The sequence below is a fragment of the Paramisgurnus dabryanus genome, chromosome 6 (genome assembly GCF_030506205.2).
Source record: "Paramisgurnus dabryanus chromosome 6, PD_genome_1.1, whole genome shotgun sequence".
NCBI classification, from domain to species: domain Eukaryota; kingdom Metazoa; phylum Chordata; class Actinopteri; order Cypriniformes; family Cobitidae; genus Paramisgurnus; species Paramisgurnus dabryanus.
The window spans coordinates 29,362,224-29,382,530 of NC_133342.1; the positions used below are offsets into that span (position 1 = coordinate 29,362,224).

The window sequence follows — 20,307 nt, forward strand, 5'->3', positions numbered from 1 at the left end:
TTTGCTAGTGAACACCAGCTAAACCAGCATCACCACCAGCATTAGCACCAGCTAAACCAGCATCAGCACCAGCATCAAACCAGCATTAGTACCAGCTAAACCAGCATTAGCCCCAGCATCCCATGCTGGTCATACCAGCATATGTTGTGTTTTGGTGCTGGTATGCTGGTGACCACCAGCTAAACCAGCATAGACCAGCATAATTCCCATGCTGGTCCATGCTGGTTTGATGCTGTTTTTTTCAGCAGGGGTGTGAAAATGATTCTCCCTAAGCATGCTTGTTTAAGTTATACGCAACAGATACATGGTATGCGTTTTCGGCTTGCTATCCGAAGAGAGGGCTCTGAGCTTGATATTTGACCCGAACCCGGAGCACACACGCAACAAGGAAAGGGCTCCGAGCTCGGTATTCGGTCCGAACCCAAAGCACTCCCCTCATATTCTGGTTAGGCAAGTGACGAGTGTAACAGTTGTGGAGGGATGCTGAAAACTATCAAGGCACGTAGGGTCGACGGCGGCCGTTTCCTAATCCGAAGGCTGAACCCTCCGGAGGTCGCATTTGCAGGCATTTACGTCGTAAAATGTTGTAATATGCTTTTACTCAGAAATGTCATATATGAAATACAAGTAACACAACGTGTATTAACAATAACGTTACATCTAGTCATCTGAACAGATGGAAGAGAAGAGAAAAAAAGGAAAAAAAAAACAAAACAAGTAGGCAAAAATCAAAACGGTAGCCTACATGAAATGTCTCATCGTATTTCTTAAAAAAATAAATACATTGCGAATGTAATAGTAAACTTAAACAAGGCTTGATGACGTATGCAGCCTGCATATGCGAACTCCGGAGGCTTCGTATCCATGCTGGTCACTGGAAACACGCAATACATGATGATTTAGATTTACCTTACGAAAATTAACCATGGTTTTATTGTGGTAAAAGTGTAGTAACCATGGTTTTTTGGTGTATTTTAGTGTATGGTTTTACTACACTAACCATGGTTTAACTATGGTTTTTGAAAACCATGGTTGTCAAAACCATGGTAATTTTGTAGTTACTATGGTTTTACTACACAGTATATGTTTTTTTGGTTTTAACTGTAGTAAAACCATGGTTAATTTTCGTAAGGGTATTTAAACGTGTTTATCCCAAACTTTGTTATTAAAACTATAAGCACTGTAATGGTGACCTATTCAAGTATTTGCCCATCAAAAATTAAATCCTTGTTTGTAATTTATTTATTAATGTCACAAAGAATTGAACATTGTAATGTTTGTCTCCCAATTTACACTTTAGTAATAGTGTACACGCATGCATGTACATTATTTATATGAATTTACAATTTAAAGCAATTTTCTTAAAGAATACAGCAAGTAACAACGAGTAAATATAATTACTTTTTATTTATCATTGTTTAGATTTGGAAATAATGTTCTGTTGCACACAAAATAGAAACATTTCTCAAAACTACTCTTACAGCCCCCAATCCCAGCAATCCACTGTAGGACATGTCTGTAAAAATGCACAGGATATATGTCTGTAAATCCCATCAGAAAAACCCAAATTAACATTTTAATCCATCCTTTATTAAAAAGTTAATATTTCATCTCCCATGGTATAAGGCAAGCACACATGCAATCAAGAGCGAAAAACTAAAAAAAGAGAAGACTGATGGAGAAAGAAGAGTAATAGATAAAGTGAAAGAAAAAAAACTGCAACGTATTTAGTAAATAACTACAGCAGACATGTATCATCTTCATCAGAGCTCAGATCAGACCTGCTTGAATAAAGGGCTTCTGAGTCTTATGGCCAGCTGGGATATTTACATTCTTCAACAGTAATATGTTTGTTTATGATGTCTATTGTCTGATAACTTGTTTTTACAGTGCCCTGGTGAGCTCTTAACTGATGTAATTTTCTCTTCAACACACATTGAAGTCCTTGAATCCCATCATCTGGAAGATTCCAGGGGTTAACTGTAAAACAAACACAAATGAAAATAAGGGTTAATTTCATGTGGCATCTGGCGAATATGAATACATGGTTACATATACAGTTGAAAAAAAAAGTATGTGAACCCTTTGGGCTTACTTGGATTTCTTCATAAATTGGTCATAAAATGTGTTCTGATCTTCATCCAAGTCACAACAATAGAGAAACACAGTCTGCTTAAACTAATACCACACACATATTATACGTTTTCATGTTTTTATTGAACACAACATGTAAACATTCATAGTGCAGGGTGGAAAAAGTATGTGAAACCCTAGGCTAATGACTTCTCCAAGAGCTAATTGGAGCCAGGAGTCAGCCAACCTGGGGTCCAATCAATGTGATGAGATTGGATGTGTTGATTAAAGCTGCCCTGTCCAATAAAAAACACAAACCAGTTTTGAGTTGGTTTTTCTGAAGAAGCATTGTCTGATGTGAACCATGCCTCGCACAAGAGAGCTCTCAGAAGACCTACGATCAAGAATTGTTGACTTACATAAAGCTGGAAAGGGCTACAAAATTATATCTAAAAGCCTTGATGTCCATGTGTCCACGGTAAGACAGATTGTCTACAAATGGAGAAAGCTCAGCACTGTTGCTACACTCCCTAGGCGTGGTCGTCATGTGAAGATGACTGCAAGAGCACAGCAAAAAATGCTCAATGAGGTAAAGAAGAATCCTAGAATGTCAGCTAAAGACTTACAGAAATCTCTGGCACTTGCTAACATTTTTGTTGACCAATCTACAATAAGGAAAACATTAAACAAGAATGGACTTCATGGGAGGACACCATGGAGGAAGCCACTGCTGTCAAAAAAAAAAAAAAAAACATTGCAGCACGTTTGAAGTTTGCAAAAGAGCACCTGGATGTTCCACAGCACTACTGGCAAAACATTCTGTGGACAGATGAAACCAAAATTGAGTTCTTTGAATAGAACACACAACGCTATGTGTGGAGAACAAAAGGCACAGCACACCAACATCAAAACCTCATCCCAACTGTGAAATATGGTGGAGGGGCCATCATGGTTTGGTGCTGCTTTGCTGCCTCAGGCCCTGGACGGTGTACTGTCATCGATGGAAAAATGAATTTCAAAGTTTATCAGACATTTTGCAGGAAAACTTAAGACCATCTGTCCGCCAACTGAAGCTTAACAGAGGATGGACGATGCAACAGGACAACGACCCAAAGCATAGAAGTAAATCAACAACAGAATGGCTTCAACAGAAGAAAATACGCCTTCTGGAGTGGCCCAGTCAGAGTTCTGACCTCAACCCGATTGAGATGCTGTGGCATGACCTCAAGAGAGCGATTCACACCAGACATCCCAAGAATATTGCTGAACTGAAACACTTTTGTAAAGAGGAATGGTTCAAAATTTCTCCTGACCGTTGTGCAGGTCTGATCTGCAACTATAGGAAACGTTTGGTTGAGGTTATTGCTGCCAAAGGAGGGTCAACCAGTTATTAAACCCAAAGGTTCACATACTTTTTCCACCCTGCACTATGAATGTTTACATGTTGTGTTCAATAAAAACATGAAAACGTATAATGCTTGTGCGGTATTAGTTTAAGCAGACTGTGTTTCTCTATTGTTGTGACTTAGATGAAGATCAGAACACATTTTATGACCAATTTATGAGGAAATCCAAGTAAGCCCAAGGGGTTCACATACTTTTTCTGGGTGGGGTCAACAAGGGCATTATGGTGTTCAACGGCAAAAGCAAGCTTCTTTTTCTCCTCATTGATTTTTCTTCTCATTTTATTCAGTCCTTTGATTGTGGCTGAAACATAATGAATTATAATTGGGAATTTTTTGCAGTAACAGCAGCAGGACTAATAATGCAGAAGACAACAAACAAGTAGTTCTTTACTAGATATTTAACATACCAGTGTGTCTATAAAGACGATGCTGCCGTTGTTTAATGCACAAAGATAATTCTTCTATTGTGTTCCTTGTTGTCTGAATTGCAACATCACTGTCTCCTACAGTTGCTGTAAAAAGTGTCAAAAATTGCAATCATTAAAAAATAGCATTTTCAAGTTGTAGCACACTTGTTTTTGCAAATGTATATGAAAAGACATGTTATAGCTTTTACATACTAGTGTGAGCCCACTCCTGAACATCTGTGACCATCATCTACAACCAGTTCATTTTCATTGTAGGTTCTTGTAGGCTTTCGGTGTCTTTCTTTAGATTCAGCTGAGTCTAAAACATACAAACCAATAAACCAGTGATATGGTTAGTTACAATGGCAAAAGTATGTGCGAGCGAGCGAGTTTGTGCGAGCGAGCAAGTGAGTTTGTGCGAGCGAGCGAGTTTGTGCGAGCGAGCGAGTTTGTGCGAGCGAGCAAGTGAGTTTGTGCAAGCGAGTTTGTGCGAGTGAGCGAGTTTGTGCGAGCGAGTTTGTGCGAGCGAGTGAGTGAGTTTGTGCGAGCGAGCGAGTTTGTGCGAGCGAGTGAGTTTGTAAGAGATAGAGAGATGAAGGTGAAGAGATGACATTTTGTAAAAAATGCCTGAAAATAAACTAATTAAAACACTTTAGTAATTCAAACACTTTCAAAAGCCTGATGCTTTAACATTTAACAGAAATAATAAAGATTAATCTAAATAAGGATTGCCTTTTGGTATCGTGTGCAAATAGTTTGGCACATATTTTGAGTCTTTTCTGCTCATTAACCCAATTTTGCGTAGCATGTAAACACCTAACAGGCTTTCTCACGGTTTTGTGTGCATGTGCGCATGTCTCCGCGTGTGAAAGATAAACATCAGACGCGAAAGAAAGTGCAAAGTAACACATAAATGTCTCTGCTCTAGTAAAGCAGTAGCAGAGAACCTGCAAAAATAAAAACTGATGTTATATTTACAGGTTCTAGAGACACGAAAAGAGATAAAACAATATAGCTTAAGACAGATATGCCGCCAACTTTTTGATAGAATATTATGCGCTATAGGCGATGATGTCAATACCTGCGAGAAACCTGACAAATCTCCAAGTCCCATGTAAACACAGTTGTCTGCATGGCCGGTTTATTGATTTACATGTAAACGCATAAAAAAAGTTTTTTATAATAAGCAGATTTTTGATAGTTATCCGTTTATTTTGTGCATGTAAACGTACTCATTGATATAGGGGCAGTTTCCCAGACTGGGTTTAGATGAAGACACAACTAGGCCTTAAGTTATATTGGGAGATTTAGACTTTTTACAAACATACCCAACGACAAAAAAAACCATTAGTGTGAGCTAGAGATACAAAATAATAGGCAGGTTCTTTTATATGGCTGACCTGTATGAGAGAAAAGTACTCACTCTGCCATAGTGCACTGTCTTCATGTCAAGCATTCTTATGAATGCAAAACGGGACAATCCTGGAGCAGCCATTTTCAAGTCTTCGAAGGACACAAAGACTTCCTCATCATAAATGGTACAGAAGTTTACAGTTGCAGGCCAGTAGCCACTCTTCTGCATTTCTAGCACACCTGGTATCCATGTTTCTCTACATTGCTCAGAGTGAAGATGGGGCAATGGTAGTTCGTAGCGACCTACAAAATAATTGTTAGTAAATGAAATGCAATACCAGTGTATAATGACAGACTACAAATAATTTCCCAAAATGTACACACACTTTTAAAAGGAGGACATTAACTACACAACAGTCAAACCTTCAACTGTCCTGTGCAGAATGCAGATGTGTTTGTGTCATATTATTATAACTTGTCCAGAGTAATCACAATGAGCAAGGTTAAACAGGCAGGGGTTAGTTTTTTATATGCAGCTTGCAGCATTGGAACTTTACACAGAATTTAAACCAGAGAGTTTACAGACACATTTAAATACATAAAGACATATGTAAAGCACATACTCTCATTTTGCCAACAACATATCCTGTTTTGCCTTCTATAGACAAAGATATTCTAAACAATACAAGTGCCGATATTATAGATACTATAGCCTCAAAAATGTGCTTGTGAAGGAAATAAAATGTTGGACAACACAAATAGACAAAATGGCTACCGTTGTACACGTGGAGAAGCTTAAAAAAGTAAAACAATTAATTGGTGAGCATGGATCGCAGGTGTGCCAAGAGGTTTGGCAGCCAGGCAAGAATTCAAGGACCTGTAGCTAACATTGTATACATTCATTTTACACAGTAACAATCCCTTACGAAAATTAACCATGGTTTTACTACAGTTAAAACCAAAAACCATGGTTACTGTAGTAAAACCATGGTAACCACAAAATAACCATGGTTATGACAACCATGGTTTTCAAAAACCATAGTTAAACCATGGTTAGTGTAGTAAAACCATGGTTTTGCTGATAGTAATCAATACACCAAAAAAACATGGTTACTACACTTTTACCACAATAAAACCATGGACTTTTGTTATTGCTTCTATGTGGGAGTTTACCGTTCAGTCCAAAAAGCCATTTGTTCATATTGTTGCTGGTGAAACTGTCTATATGCTTGTATCATTAAAACTCAACATTCTGTTGCAAAAACGTGACACTTTGTTTTGCACATCAGAATTAATATCATTACAACTGTCGTAATCTTAAAAATAATAAAATAGAAAATGTATAAATAAATTATATTTGTTCCACCAATCTCACATATTTTTCTTAAATGTTTCAGTAAAATAATACCGTAACTGCTTAAAAGTTTGGATGTTCAAGAAAAATACTGACCTTTGGATGTTGGTCTGGCCGTCCAAACAGCTCTATGGATTTAGTTAGAGAACGGTTCAGATGAATAATATGAATCGGTATGCAGCATATTATGTTAGTTTGATCTGAGAATACAGAGACAAAACAAATAAGTCAAATAATTATGAATTTACATTAGATTGATCATATTAAACACTAATCATTTAATGACTATCACCTGTTAAAACCTAGTATCAATTCAGTCGATGCACTTTTTCGATTAACTTACCACTCAAGTTATTATCTAACAAAAACCAACAACTGACTAAGAATATATTTAATAAAATAGAGCAGACATATAAATTAAAAAATGTAAATAAATTTCCTCACCTGGAGAAGAGATGTCAACACCGTCGCTGAAATTGTACATCTGTTGCAACGCTGAAATGAGTCCGGTCGGGAACGCGATCTGTTCTGGTTTTGTCCGATCATTATTTTAAATAAAAAGGAATTACATCGTAAAGTGTATAATGCTCTGTAGCAAGTAAGTATTAAAGTGCCAAAGTGTTTTAAACGGAGTATTAAATCTAATGCGCATTAAAAGCGCTTCATAAAAAAGCGGCTTCATAAGCAAATGTTACTGGATAACTACTGGTCAGAACACGTTTAATCTGTACGTATTTTAGGACATTTTACGTACATTTAGATACGTATCGATCCTGCAATTACGTCCAGATAATACGTAAAGGCACTATAAATACGTAAAAGCACATACGTATTGGACTGTTTTAATTTACGTGTAAATATGTACGTTTTGTTTGTGAGACCAGGCTGCCACTTCCCATGGGACAAACGCCACGCTGGACTGATCACTCCACTCAAACAGCATTTGAGTTTTACGATCATTGAAACCGATCCACAGCTCATCCGTCTTTCCTGAAAACATCGATAGTGATCAGTGACATACAGAAGAACCTCTTTAATATCACAAACGCTCATTAGCTTGTAGTTCAGTGCGTTTCATTTAAAAGTGAATCTATTGACACTCACGGTATCCGAGTTGCGTGATGACAAAGCTTTGCTCTTCTGTGTTCAGGATGCTCAGCAGGTCTCCTCTTTCCTGTTGACAGGCATCTCGAGCCTCCAACCAAGTTTTCTTGTTGCGATGGAGGAGATAACAGTGGCCTGAATATGGAATCCATGGGCTTTGGCAATAGCCGGTGTGCACCACTAAATCCAGATACAAACAACACACTTCTAACAAGCAAAACCAAATATGTTTTAAATATTTTATGAATCAAATTTTTTTAAATGGAAATCTTACCAGGTGGAACGGTGGAAACAGAGTGACCTCTTTGGCAGACGTATCCATACTTTTCTGAACAAAGTTCATTTGTCCATTCAGAACCATGAGGTGCTTTCAGGGCACCACAGCTCTGGCCTGGTTGTGTTGTTGGGTATCCTTTGACAAATAAACAATTTGATCATCACAAGTACTTACTGAATGAATAGTATGGACATAAAAAATCTAGGATGTGATAAATCAAGGCACTGCCAAAGTCAGTGGCGGCCAGTGACTTCTTTTTCGAGGGCACACGATGCATCGTCACACCATGTATTTAGCCCATCATGTGTGTGGCTCGTCACACCAAAATGCGTGTTCGCAGCGTCATGTGAACTATGTGGATCACTCGTCTTGTCAAAATAAGTGCCTGCTGCTGTACACTCTTCTAAAGCGTTTATGATCAAAAAGACGCACAGGTTTGTCAGATACTTGCTTAATCTCATGTGTAATCAGAGTTTAGTGTTAAGTTAGTGTTTTGCAAGTATTTTGTGAACGTGAGCGTTCTGAACACGTTTATGTTCATACGCAGTTTTGGTTATTTATGAGAGAGATGGTGCATTTTATATCTGTAAATTTTTGGGGCTAACAAATGCGTTTTCAGTGAGGCACTGCCATGCCAATGGGACTGCAATGGACAACTTGTTAGCTGTTGTTTGTCACACACTTGTGCATAAAGTTCACAACAAAGCGCGTCACATAATGCTTTGTAATGTTATGCACAGCCGATTTTCCCACAACAGCTCCGCCAATATTATTCAACGCAATGCAACGCAGTTATACGGCCAATCTCATGTAAACATCTGAGTGCTAAATGCTAAATCCATTGTGAAAAAAGTTGACATCAAATTTACTATGTAAGACTATAGAAACATGCACATGCAAATCATAAACATGCTTGACTTCTTATGTGAGCTCAATATTTTGAGCAAAATTTGTAAATAAATGTGATTGACTGTCAATCATAAACATTAACAGTGTGAAATAGCACATACAATGATGTTTGCATAATTATTAATATCCATTTTAATTTCAGCTTTGTCTACATTTCATTTTCAAATCTCTTGTGATTATTCAGACAGATGGAAAGCTACAGTATCGCAATTTTAAATAGTTATCTTCTGCTCTTGTAATATAGAACCAGCATAGTTTTGTTTAGTTTTTATCAATCATTTGCCTCTTAAACTGCATATTAACCACACTGCTAAGTCTCACATCTGTTGAGCTACAGGAATTCGGTCAGACTAAAAGATGAGTCTTACCACTGAGCCACTTCAGATAACGTAAAGGCTGTCCATTGGTCCACTGCCATCCACTGGACCCATCTAATTTGTTCAGTCCAGTCCACAGTGAACTTTGTGCATTCCGAATCATTCCTAATAAAAAAAGAGATATTTATTTTACTGTAGATCAGTGGTCTCCAACTTGGTGCCACGCGTGCACCAGTTTGCCCGCATGAAGTCTGTGAGATGCCCGCCAAAGCACATTCTATTAATAGCCTCAATTTAAATATTTATTTATTACATATTTTATATCTTAGCTTGGCTTCTTTTAAGTATGTAAAAAATTTAACCAATGATAAAACAGATCAACAAGTAAAAAAAAATCACCAAATAAAGCAAAAAGTTTTGAGTAGACTACATAAAATTGGTAGCCATTGCTAACTAACAAAACGGTTGGAGACCCCTGCTGTTTATACATTGGACGTTCTGTTTTTATGAGTTTTGGAGGGCCCAATGCACAGTGTCTCTCTGATGGCCCTTTACCTGTAACAAAGGTGTGTTCATGAGGCTCAGAAACACTCAGGAGCTCTCCACCCTGCTGCTGGCAGCTCTTTCTTGCTTGATGCCATGTCAGCGCCGACTTATCGTTTAGTTGGTAATAGACATTTGTCAGAGGATTTTTGGACCAGAGCGTATCTGCAAAAAAATAACCCATATCCGTCAATATACGGAAGCAAATGTTCTACTGCTTAAACTGACATATTATTAATGTAATTCATGATAATGGACCACTGATAATTAAAAATGTCATGTTAATCATGCAGGTAACACTTGAACAGGTGACTTACTGTCAGGTGTTGGGCAGTAGCCCCACAGCTGGTTAACACTGTAATCAGACTCAATTGCACACCATGGACTTTTGGCATGCTCGCTGGTACAATCTGCATACCATTTATTCTCATATCGAAAAGGAAAGTGGCATGGACGCCCAAATGCATTTCCATCAATTGTGTATATTTCTGGAAAACAAAAATAAGAATTAATTTCTTGTGAAATTTCAACTAAATACTTGTTTTGGTATGATTTACTGTTCCCTTTCAGTCGGTCACTACGACGTCACGTCGTGACCGACGAATTGGGAACCGCTCCGCGGGTGACCTATCTACTTCGAGAAACTGCAAAAACGCTAATGAACTTGGCATGCAGGTATTTGCATAATGCCGGCGCCGCCCCGCCAGGTGCGTATATAAGCCACAGGTGCACAATACCTAAATTAGCTTTTATTGCTTCGAAGCCGGCAGACATCTGCTCTCGAGAAGCTTTCTAACTGATCTTCGTAGATCCTGTTCTGGGAAGGGAAGAAAAAGATCTCAGCTTGCTGAAGTTGGTTGGGCAAAGACACCTCAGCGGAGGCTCGCAGTGTTTTCTCCACCCTTTCTCTCTCTCTCTCTCTGTCTCTTTTTTTTAGGACTTGAGTTCGAGTGAGTGCATTTGCCTCTCCCTGTGTGTTTCACCAGCTCGCACAAAAGAGTGATTTCCCTAAAAGAGCAGCACGTTTGAGCTTTGTGTCTTTTTAAAGACCCCGAGATGGCAGCCATGCTCGCTTGGACGGCGGAGGCGGTTGGCTTGGAGTGGACTAAACCTCCCCCACCTGAACCGTCCCGCCTCGATGATTGGTTCTTCGGGGGTGCCAGGGCTTCTCTGTCCTCGCCCCCGGTGCCTTTCTTCCCCGAGGTGCATGAAGAGCTGACGCGGTTGTGGAAAACCCCGTTTTCCGCCCGGAACCGGCCGTTTCAGCCTTCACCTCTCTCGAGGGTGGAGATGCCAAGGGGTACACTGGTATCCCGTCAGTGGAGCGGCCGGTCGCGATGCAGTTGTGTCCGGCCGGTGTCGCTTCCTCCTGGCGGGACCAGCCTACTCTCCCCTCACGGGCCTGTAAGCACTCGTCGGCGCTACCTTCGAGGGGGGAGCATACCAGTACAAAGTCCTCCCATTCGGGCTCTCTCTGTCGCCCCGTGTATTCACCAAAGTAGTGGAGGGGGCTTTAAAACCCCTGAGAGAGAAAGGTGTGCGCATTCTCGCGTATCTGGACGATTGGCTAATAATAGCTCAGTCACGTCAGACGCTGTGCGATCACAGAGATTTAACTTTAAAACACCTTGCTCATTTGGGTCTTCGGGTCAACTGGGAAAAGAGCAATCTTTGCCCCGTGCAGAGAATCTCTTTTCTCGGGATGGAACTGGACTCGATCGATTTGACAGCTCGTCTAACAGAAGCGCGTGTACAGTCGATTCTGACTTGCCTGAATACATTCAAGAGCAAGAGCGCGGTCCCGCTAAAACAATTTCAGAAGCTCCTGGGGCATATGGCACCAGCCGCAGCTGTAACTCCGCTCGGACTGCTTCATATGCGACCGCTTCAGCATTGGCTTCATGATCGAGTCCCGAGGAGAGCGTGGCTGCGCGGCATTCACCGTGTTATCATTACACCTGCGTGTCGTCGCACTTTCACTCCGTGGTCAGACCGTGCGTTTCTCCGAGCCGGTGTGCCTCTGAGACAGGTCTCCAGGCATGCAATAGTATGCACAGATGCTTCGGACATGGGGTGGGGGGCCACGTACGATGGGCTTGCGGCTTCGGGGGTCTGGACGGCACCCCAGCTGCATTGGCACATAAATTGCCGAGAAATGTGGGCTGTATATCTTGCGCTCGTCCGTTTCAGCAACGAGTTATGGGGCAAAGATGTATTAGTTCGCACAGACAATACTGCGACCGTTGCGTACATCAATCGTCAAGGCGGTTTACGCTCGCGTCACCTGTCGCATCTCGCCCGTCACCTCCTCACTTGGAGTCAGAAGAATTTGAGGTCTCTTCGTGCCATTTACATTCCGGGCACGCTCAATGTAGAGGCGGATGCGCTCTCTCGAGCTGCGCATCCCGGCGAATGGCGACTCCACCCCATAGCGGTTCAGCAGATTTGGAGACGTTTCGGCAAAGCGCAGATAGATCTGTTTGCTTCCCCAGAGACGGCCCATTGTCGCCTATTCTATTCACCAGTGTTGGGAACGTTACTTTAAAAAAGTAATTAGTTATAGTTACTAATTACTTCTCACAAATAGTAACTGAGTTAGTAACTGCGTTACATTATTATAAAAGTAATTAATTACCAGGAAAAGTAATTACTGCGTTACTTAAAAAAAAAAAAATATTTCAAATAACTTGAATGCCCCTTAAAAAATTAAATATGTTAAATTACTAAAATGGATACTAAAGAGAAATCACTAATTTTGTGGCAGCATGTGACGATGTGAGGTGCTTTATTAGATCAGAATTACTTGCCACAGACGTGGAGAGACTTTTTCTTCATGGGCATAAGTTGCACATTACACAAACATTCCTGCCTTTCACCTCAACAATGGAAAAGTAGTGCTTTATACTTCGTGTTTGCGACCGCTACCTTTGAGCGTGTTGTACTTGCCATCGCCCTGTCGCCGGTGTTTTCGGAGTGATTGATGCGCGATGACCGGGCTGCATGTCAGTGCTTTGAGATGGGTCACAGTCAGCAGCAGCACCGCTGCTCGTTGAGAAGAGAAAACGACGCGTATTTTCATGTCAGTCTACAAAAGTCTCCAACCACGCCAGAAAAGATAGCTAGATTTGTCCTATAAAGTCGCTAAAGTGATAGAAAGTTGCTAAATCTAGCGACAAAGTGACCAAGTTGCTCAGACTTTTTAACACTGCTTGCTCGCTCCTCGGACTTGGACTGCGCGTGTGGGCGGGCCTTTTTGTGAACTCTGCCTCTGGTTGGCTACCGATGGAAATTAAGCCAATCATCATCCGTTATGTTTCTCACAACACACACAAGAGAAAAATAGTGTTTGGCTGAGAGAGTGAGCATACGCGGCTGAAAACCACTACAGTAAGATCAATTTTAGTAACGCGAAGCATTTTAATGTCAGTAACGATAACGGCGTTATAACGGTGGAAACAGTAATTTATTTGATTACTCGTTACTGAAAAAAATAACGCAGTTACTAACGCCAATTACTTATAACGCCGTTATTCCCATCACTGCTATTCACTAGCCGACGACTCGCTCGGCGTGGATGCATTGGCACACAGCTGGCCGCGAAACATGCGCAAATACGCGTTCCCTCCGGTGAGCCTCATTGCGCAAACCCTATGCAAAATCCGGGAGGATGAGGAGAGCGTGCTGTTGGTGGCACCGTATTGGACAACCAGGAGTTGGTTTCCAGAACTCTCTCTCCTCGCGACAGCCCCTCCTTGGAAGATTCCCCTGAGGAAGGACCTTCTTTCTCAACAAGAGGGCACATTATGGCACCCGCGCCCCGACCTGTGGAACCTCCATGTGTGGTCTCTGGACGGGGCATGGAGGATGTGAGTGATTTACCGCAAGAGGTATCTAACACTATTGCTGCTGCGCGAGCGCCGTCTACGAGACAGGCTAACGCGTTTAAATGGAACCTGTTTGTCGACTGGTGTTCTTCCCAAAGTGAAAACCCCCGAGAATGCCCGATTAGTGTTGTGCTTTTATATCTCCAGCGTCGTTTGGAGAGTAGGCTGTCACAATCCACTATTAAGGTCGATATCGCTGCAATATCAGCTCACCATTCACCCGTAAACAGTAGGACAGTGGGTCAGCACGACCTGGTCATTAGATTTCTCAGAGGCGCTCGAAGACTGAATCCTTCGCGTCCTCCCTCTATTCCTCCTTGGGACCTGTCCTTGGTGCTGAAATCACTCCAGGAAGCCCCATTTGAGCCTCTGCATAGTGTGAGTGTTACATTTCTTACTATGAAAACATTAACTCTCTTTGCTTTGGCTTCTGTTAAGAAGATAGGGGATATTCACGCATTTTCGGTCGATGATTCGTGCCTTCAGTTCGGACCGGCTGCATCCAGTGTAACACTGAGACCCCGCCCCGGCTTTGTGCCCAAAGTTCCCACCACTCCTTTCAGAGATCAGGTGGTGAACCTGCAAGCGCTGCCTTTGGAGGAGGCAGACCCAGCCATGGCTTTGTTATGCCCTGTTCGTGCACTACGTGTGTATATAGACAGGACGCAAAGCTTTAGGACCTCAGATCAGCTCTTTGTCTGTTATGGTGGTCAGCAGAAAGGGAAAGCTGTCACCAAGCAGAGGATGTAATCATTGGATTGTGGATACTATAGCCCTTGCATATCAGAAGCAGGACGTGCCTTGTCCATTTAATTTACGTGCCCACTCTACACGCAGTGTGGCATCATCTTGGGCACTGGCTCGCGGTTCCTCGCTAACAGATATTTGTAGAGCTGCAGGCTGGGCGACACCTAATACGTTCACAAGATTCTATAGTGTTCGTGTCGAACCGGTTTCCACTCGGGTTCTTTCTACTAACTAGTTAAGAATGCCGAGGGTCGGCTCGTGTGTCGGCTTGGAGCCTCTATTTTGGTGCTGCACATTTGCACCAATATGGAAGGCCACCGGGGAAAAAACGTCACAAAAACTGTTTTTGCCTCTCCTCCACCCCCCTGATAGCTGGTGTTGCGGAGCATCCGCTGTCAACCTATCACTGATGTATTCTTTGTAAACCTGTGTAGGCTAGGCGTCCACATTTGTCCCCTACGTGGGGTTCATTTGTGTGTATACTCCGTGGGGTACTAATCCTCCACGTTTTCCTTAGCAGAGCCTGCTCTGCATCATATTAATTGAAAAGGCTGTAATACTGGATTATAATTCATCAACTTTAAGTTTATTCATGAAGAGACACTGTAAAACAATTAAACCTCAGGTGGTGTTGTTAACCTGATAAACTAAGTTTATTTATGAAAAGACACTGTAAAACAATTAAACCTCAGGGGGTGTTGTTAACCCAAATTTGACCCGTAGATGAAAGAGGTCTTCAGATATACAACTCTTTGATGTGTTAATCTATTCATCACAAAGGTTTTTGAACTGTTAGCCTTTAGGCTCACATCACCGAGTATCTGCTGAAATGTAATGTATACATATTATCTGGTTCTAAGATTGTGTTTTACATACATATTCATGTGCAATAGTATTTTAAAGGTCATGGTGCGATGAGTAAAAGGTCTCATTTCTATAAGTTTAAGATACACTTAACACAGATGCATTTCTTGTAGGTGGGGTTTTGCCAGAGTACTTCTGGCTAGTTTGACCAGGTGTTCTTAAGTATCACTTGCCACAGGTCAAACTGGACTTTGTAGTTTTACGATGTCTTTGGATCACGCTGTGTATAAAAGGTGGCCTGGCTAGATGTTCTGGGAGCCATTCTGTACCCAGAAGCTCCCACACTCTGTGTGTATTCAAACCTTATGGAAGCAGATCTTCCCGCACTGCTGTGTGTCTTGAGTTGCCAGGTATGATTTTATTTTATATGTAATGTTTATTTTTCTATGCTGATCTTTTAGTAAATATTGTGATATATTTGTAATTGATTGATTTATGCTGATCTTTTAGTAAATGTTTTGATATTTGAAAAACCAAATGATTGATTTAAGTGTAGCCTACCTGGCAAAATAAATTGTTAATCTTTTTTCATTCTAAAACTTGTCAAATCTTTATTATATTTTCAGGGTTTAAGTTAAATGTATTGAAGGGGGCATAGATTAGGAGAATTGCCTCTATTGAAAATATTACTGGAGTAATTGCCTCCCCGTTTTAAGGTTAGATGGAGTAACCTCAACCTAAAACATAGATGGATCCTCTTATTTTCAATGTGTTTGGAGAAACCTCTAACTTTAACTTAAGTTAGAAGGAGAATGCCTCTATGCCCAGCTGTATGGAACTGCCTTAGCACCTTCAGAATTACACCTTATTCCCTATGTGAATATAACCCATTCTAAATAAATATAATAATAATTGTATAAATTATGATCAGCATCAGAATAGTATTGGTAACTAAGAAATTGGAGTCAGATTATAATTTAACCGCAGAGGTCAAAAAAAACAAATTAAATAAATGGAATTACTCTTCTAGAAGCGCTACGGAGGGAAAGAACACGTGATTCCTTCACCACGCCATTGGACTTCGACGTTGGGCCAATTGGGTGGCGTCTTACAAGGCCATGTCAAAGATTAAAATAAATGTGAAATCAATAAATGAAATCAAACTTTGATGCCCCAATCTCATAATTTCACAAACATGGCCACATTTAGCTGATAAAACACATAATGATATGATTTTATGATCGATTATATATAATTATATACAGTACTGTGCAAAAGTCTTAGGCCACCATGCCAGAATTAGATTTGTTGTTTTTGCAATGTTATAGTGATCATATATAATTTTTTCTCTCTTTATTAGAATACATCTAGAAATTACAGGAAATGTGTATGTAGTATAAAAAACTGTTTAAAAATGTAAACTGATGTGTCAAGTTTTTAGGGTAAACTCCCCTTCCACTTGCGCAATAGCAGGAAACTGCAGGATCTCTTAAACCGAAATAAAATTAAATCCTAATTTCAAATGATAAAGAAATTACTCTTTTTAGTTCATTCTGCTCAAAAACGCTCAAGATGTGTTTAGTGCCAAAAGAGGTCACACTAAACACGGTCAAAGTGTTTAGAAGAATGTCAAAAACATTTAGTCCTGAAAATTACATTTTTTTACATATATAAACATTTCCTGTATTTTCTGTTAATAAAATAGATTGAAAAATAAATATGGATGGACATTAAAACTTCTAAAACAACAAATCTGGTGGTGGTGATGATGGCCTAAGACTTTTGCACAGTACTGTATATTTAGTTTCTGTGATTTCATTTTTCATGTAAAGCTGATTTGATACATTGTAAAACAGTGCTACATAAATAAATATAATTTAACGAATGGGCCCAATAAACTTAACATAAAACAATAAAATACTAAATAAACCTACAAAATTATAATATATTATATTGTAATATATTTTATTATCATTTATCGTCAATGCACAGGTTAAATAGCATCAGTACAATATAAAGATCTTGGTAAAACATACAGTATTAACTGTAAAATTTGATTTTTAGTTTATAATTTAAAAAGTAATGTCATGTCAGATTTACTATTGCACTTTTTTAATTATTAATAGCAATTATGAAATATTCCCATAAAATCAATTCACCCTTGTCCTTTTACATGCAATGTATGTTACAATCTGCTTTGCAAAACAGACTCCCTGACTGTACACATTTTTCAAATCCAAATTCACTTGCAGTGCATTCAGTCTTATTCGTTTGTGTGATCCATGGGAATCTGACTAACTGGTAGCACCATACTCTATCAACTAAGAGCAATATACCAAAACAAACACAAGCATTTTAACTTCATGCCAGTACTACGTCAAGCACTTTAAGACACGTACCTTCATAAGGCCGAGAGCAAATGTTGTTCTGTGTACCCTGAATTGTCCATTGACTCTTTGTTCCAGTGTCTTTAGAGATGAGTGGCACACCATTATCATTTACAGAAAGATACAGAGATTCATTCTTTAGTCGAAGCAATGAATCGCTCCGGCATTCCCACTTCTGCAAAACATTGTCGTCTTCACACATCAACCACTGCAGCTTTTTACCCACAGTCTTACTACCAACTCCAAGGCATTTCTTTGTGTAAATGTTCAAAATGCGATCCTTTGAAATCCAGCGAAACTGTTGTAAGCCAGCGAGTGGGTCGCAGTTATAAAGCCTGTCCAGGTAGTTTGCCATGCATTTGTTAGAATCCACGTTATACATCAAAATGTTTCCTTTTGCACAAAAATAAGGGAGATGAGACACAGTAGTGTTCAGCTATTTACTCTCCATTACCATTGATGATAAATAAACAAAAAAAGGTTAAAAATTATAGACAATATAAATCAAAACAGCAACTGATAGTATTTTTTACAGTAAATGGTACTACAACGACATATCAATGCTAATTAATGCATTATTACTATTCCATTACGGTTTTAGTTTTAGACATCTTTTTTTTTTGTTTGCACCATAATACTTAATTCTGTGTAACTGGAACCTGTTGTAAACAAACATGGACAATTACACTGCTTCATGTTCAATTAAAAATATTTGGTTATTATATTTATTGGTTCTTCCTTACCCCAAAATAGCTGGAAGAAATCTGAAAAGAAAAACAAACCAAAACTTGGGTCTTATATCTAAATAAAGATATAAAAAGAGAAGCTACAAACCTGACTGTGCATCGCAGTTTGATAGATTTAATAAAAGCAGAAAAACAACACAAATTATTTTCATCTTGATGATCCAGTGACTGTGAGCTTCTCAACTATCACATTCTTCATGCTGGCCTGCTCTTAAAACAGGTTTAGTTGTGCAAATCAGAATGATATCCTGTCACATGCCCCCTCTTTCTTTTTTTTTAGAAATGTTGAAACACTAATGTGACCACAAGATCTTTCTGGAAATGAAAAATGTTTCTTCACGATAATCGAAAAATCTTAGTCACCTAATTCTTAGTCTCTCTGTCTGTCTGGGACATGTGAAAAAGAAACATTACTGTCTGTAGTATCCTGACAGACTCAAAACTGTACATTGAAATTCTTACTAATTAAACAGTAATCATTTTTGTATTATACAATTGATTCATTTAAGAATATACACAAATAAAACTATAATAATTTTAGCTTTTAAACAATTGATCATACTGCACATGTAGAACACATGTCACAGTAATTCTGCCATGTCAGCATGCACAACAATAACAGTACAAAAAAATAAAATTCCTCTCAAAAATTATGATCGGGAAGCTTCTTTCCTGTTATGCTTTATACGAATATCCCTGCACATCCTGTCTTTAAACTAGTGGTGATGCAGCATTTTACTGTATTAAAAAAATTGTTTTGCTTGTAAGCACAGTTTAAAAGAAGGCAAGAGTGCCATGCCAGCACTAATATTAAAGAACGTTTTTAAGATTTGTCTGCAAGTTGTTTCGATAAAATGCTGTCGAATACCATAGACATAGACAATGCTGGGTTATTTAGGAAACAATCTGATGTAGCTGTTCAATAAGTGCTTGCTTTGGTCCTGTAAATCACTAATTGTGATTTATACCAAGGTAAGTGAGCATCTTTAATTCAATTCTGTGAAAGTCAACACCAAGCTCTCAAGGCGAAATGTGCAATTGACAGAACATTGGAGAAAGCATTACCAGTGAGGGAAACACCAGGTGCCTGCCAACTGCAATGAATTGAGAGAAAGCCTACTGTATGTCATGTCCATTCCTGCAGGATTAACTGTGTTTAAATATTTAGTCTATCCACTTCTCAGAGTGACAACGCTCCTCCTTATCCTAGTCCAAGACTAAAATGCACGTTTGAGCTGCCTTAAGTTAAAAACACCTTGTACTGACATATCTTAACATATATCAGTGCCATTGTTTTGTCTCAAGATGCACACCAGTATTGTTTTTGTAAGATATGTATGTAAAAACTACTTAAATTTCCTAATATAACTAAGGTCTAGTCCTGGATTAATCTAAACTCTGTCCTGGAAACCGCACCATGAACAAATGTCTGAAGTTGTCAGTACTGGACCTCTCGACAAAGCCTGGTTTCTCACAAGTTTTTTTCTCCATTTATACATCAATGGAGTTTTGTTTTTTTGCCACTGTCACCCTGTTGTTTTTTTAATCCACTTTTATCAGTATGTAGGTACATTTAATTGTATTACTGCAAATTGTCTATGTATGTTACACTGTGAGGGATTAGAACGGACCCAAGTGCAGACGTAGACAATGAAAATAGAATTTATTGTACAAAACAGGGAAAACAAAAACCCACGAGGGGGCAAAACAAAACAGGGTAACACAACACTAGACTGATACTAACTAACATAAAACCAACAATAAACTTTCCACAAGATATAACAAACTAGACTAAGTACTCTTAATTCTCACAAACGACGGACACAGGAATACGACAAGATATGCGACAAGACGAACGAGCACAGAACAGCAAACACAAGGACAATAAATAGGGACAAAGTAAATTACATACACCTGGAAATCATTACGAGTAAGGGATCGGGAAAAAAGTGACGAGACCCGGGAAATGCGTGGTCAGAATAAACCAATACTAAAA

The 20,307-nt window shown here is 39.5% G+C and overlaps 1 protein-coding gene across 1 annotated transcript in view; it reads right to left on the reverse strand.

The window, feature by feature from the left end:
* Positions 1-18,537, reverse strand: part of LOC135766966 (macrophage mannose receptor 1-like) — a 43,909-nt gene extending 25,372 nt beyond the window's left edge. The window contains exons 1-8 of the mRNA XM_065276498.2: positions 18,400-18,537; positions 17,578-17,958; positions 10,061-10,231; positions 9,756-9,908; positions 9,252-9,365; positions 7,972-8,109; positions 7,698-7,877; positions 7,498-7,583 (exon numbers count right to left, since the gene is read on the reverse strand). Of these exons, the coding sequence (XP_065132570.1) occupies positions 7,498-7,583; positions 7,698-7,877; positions 7,972-8,109; positions 9,252-9,365; positions 9,756-9,908; positions 10,061-10,231; positions 17,578-17,958; positions 18,400-18,463 (1,287 nt within the window). The 5' untranslated portion in view covers positions 18,464-18,537. The remainder of the gene's footprint in view (positions 1-7,497; positions 7,584-7,697; positions 7,878-7,971; positions 8,110-9,251; positions 9,366-9,755; positions 9,909-10,060; positions 10,232-17,577; positions 17,959-18,399) is intronic.
* Between the last annotated feature and the right edge of the window lie 1,770 nt (positions 18,538-20,307).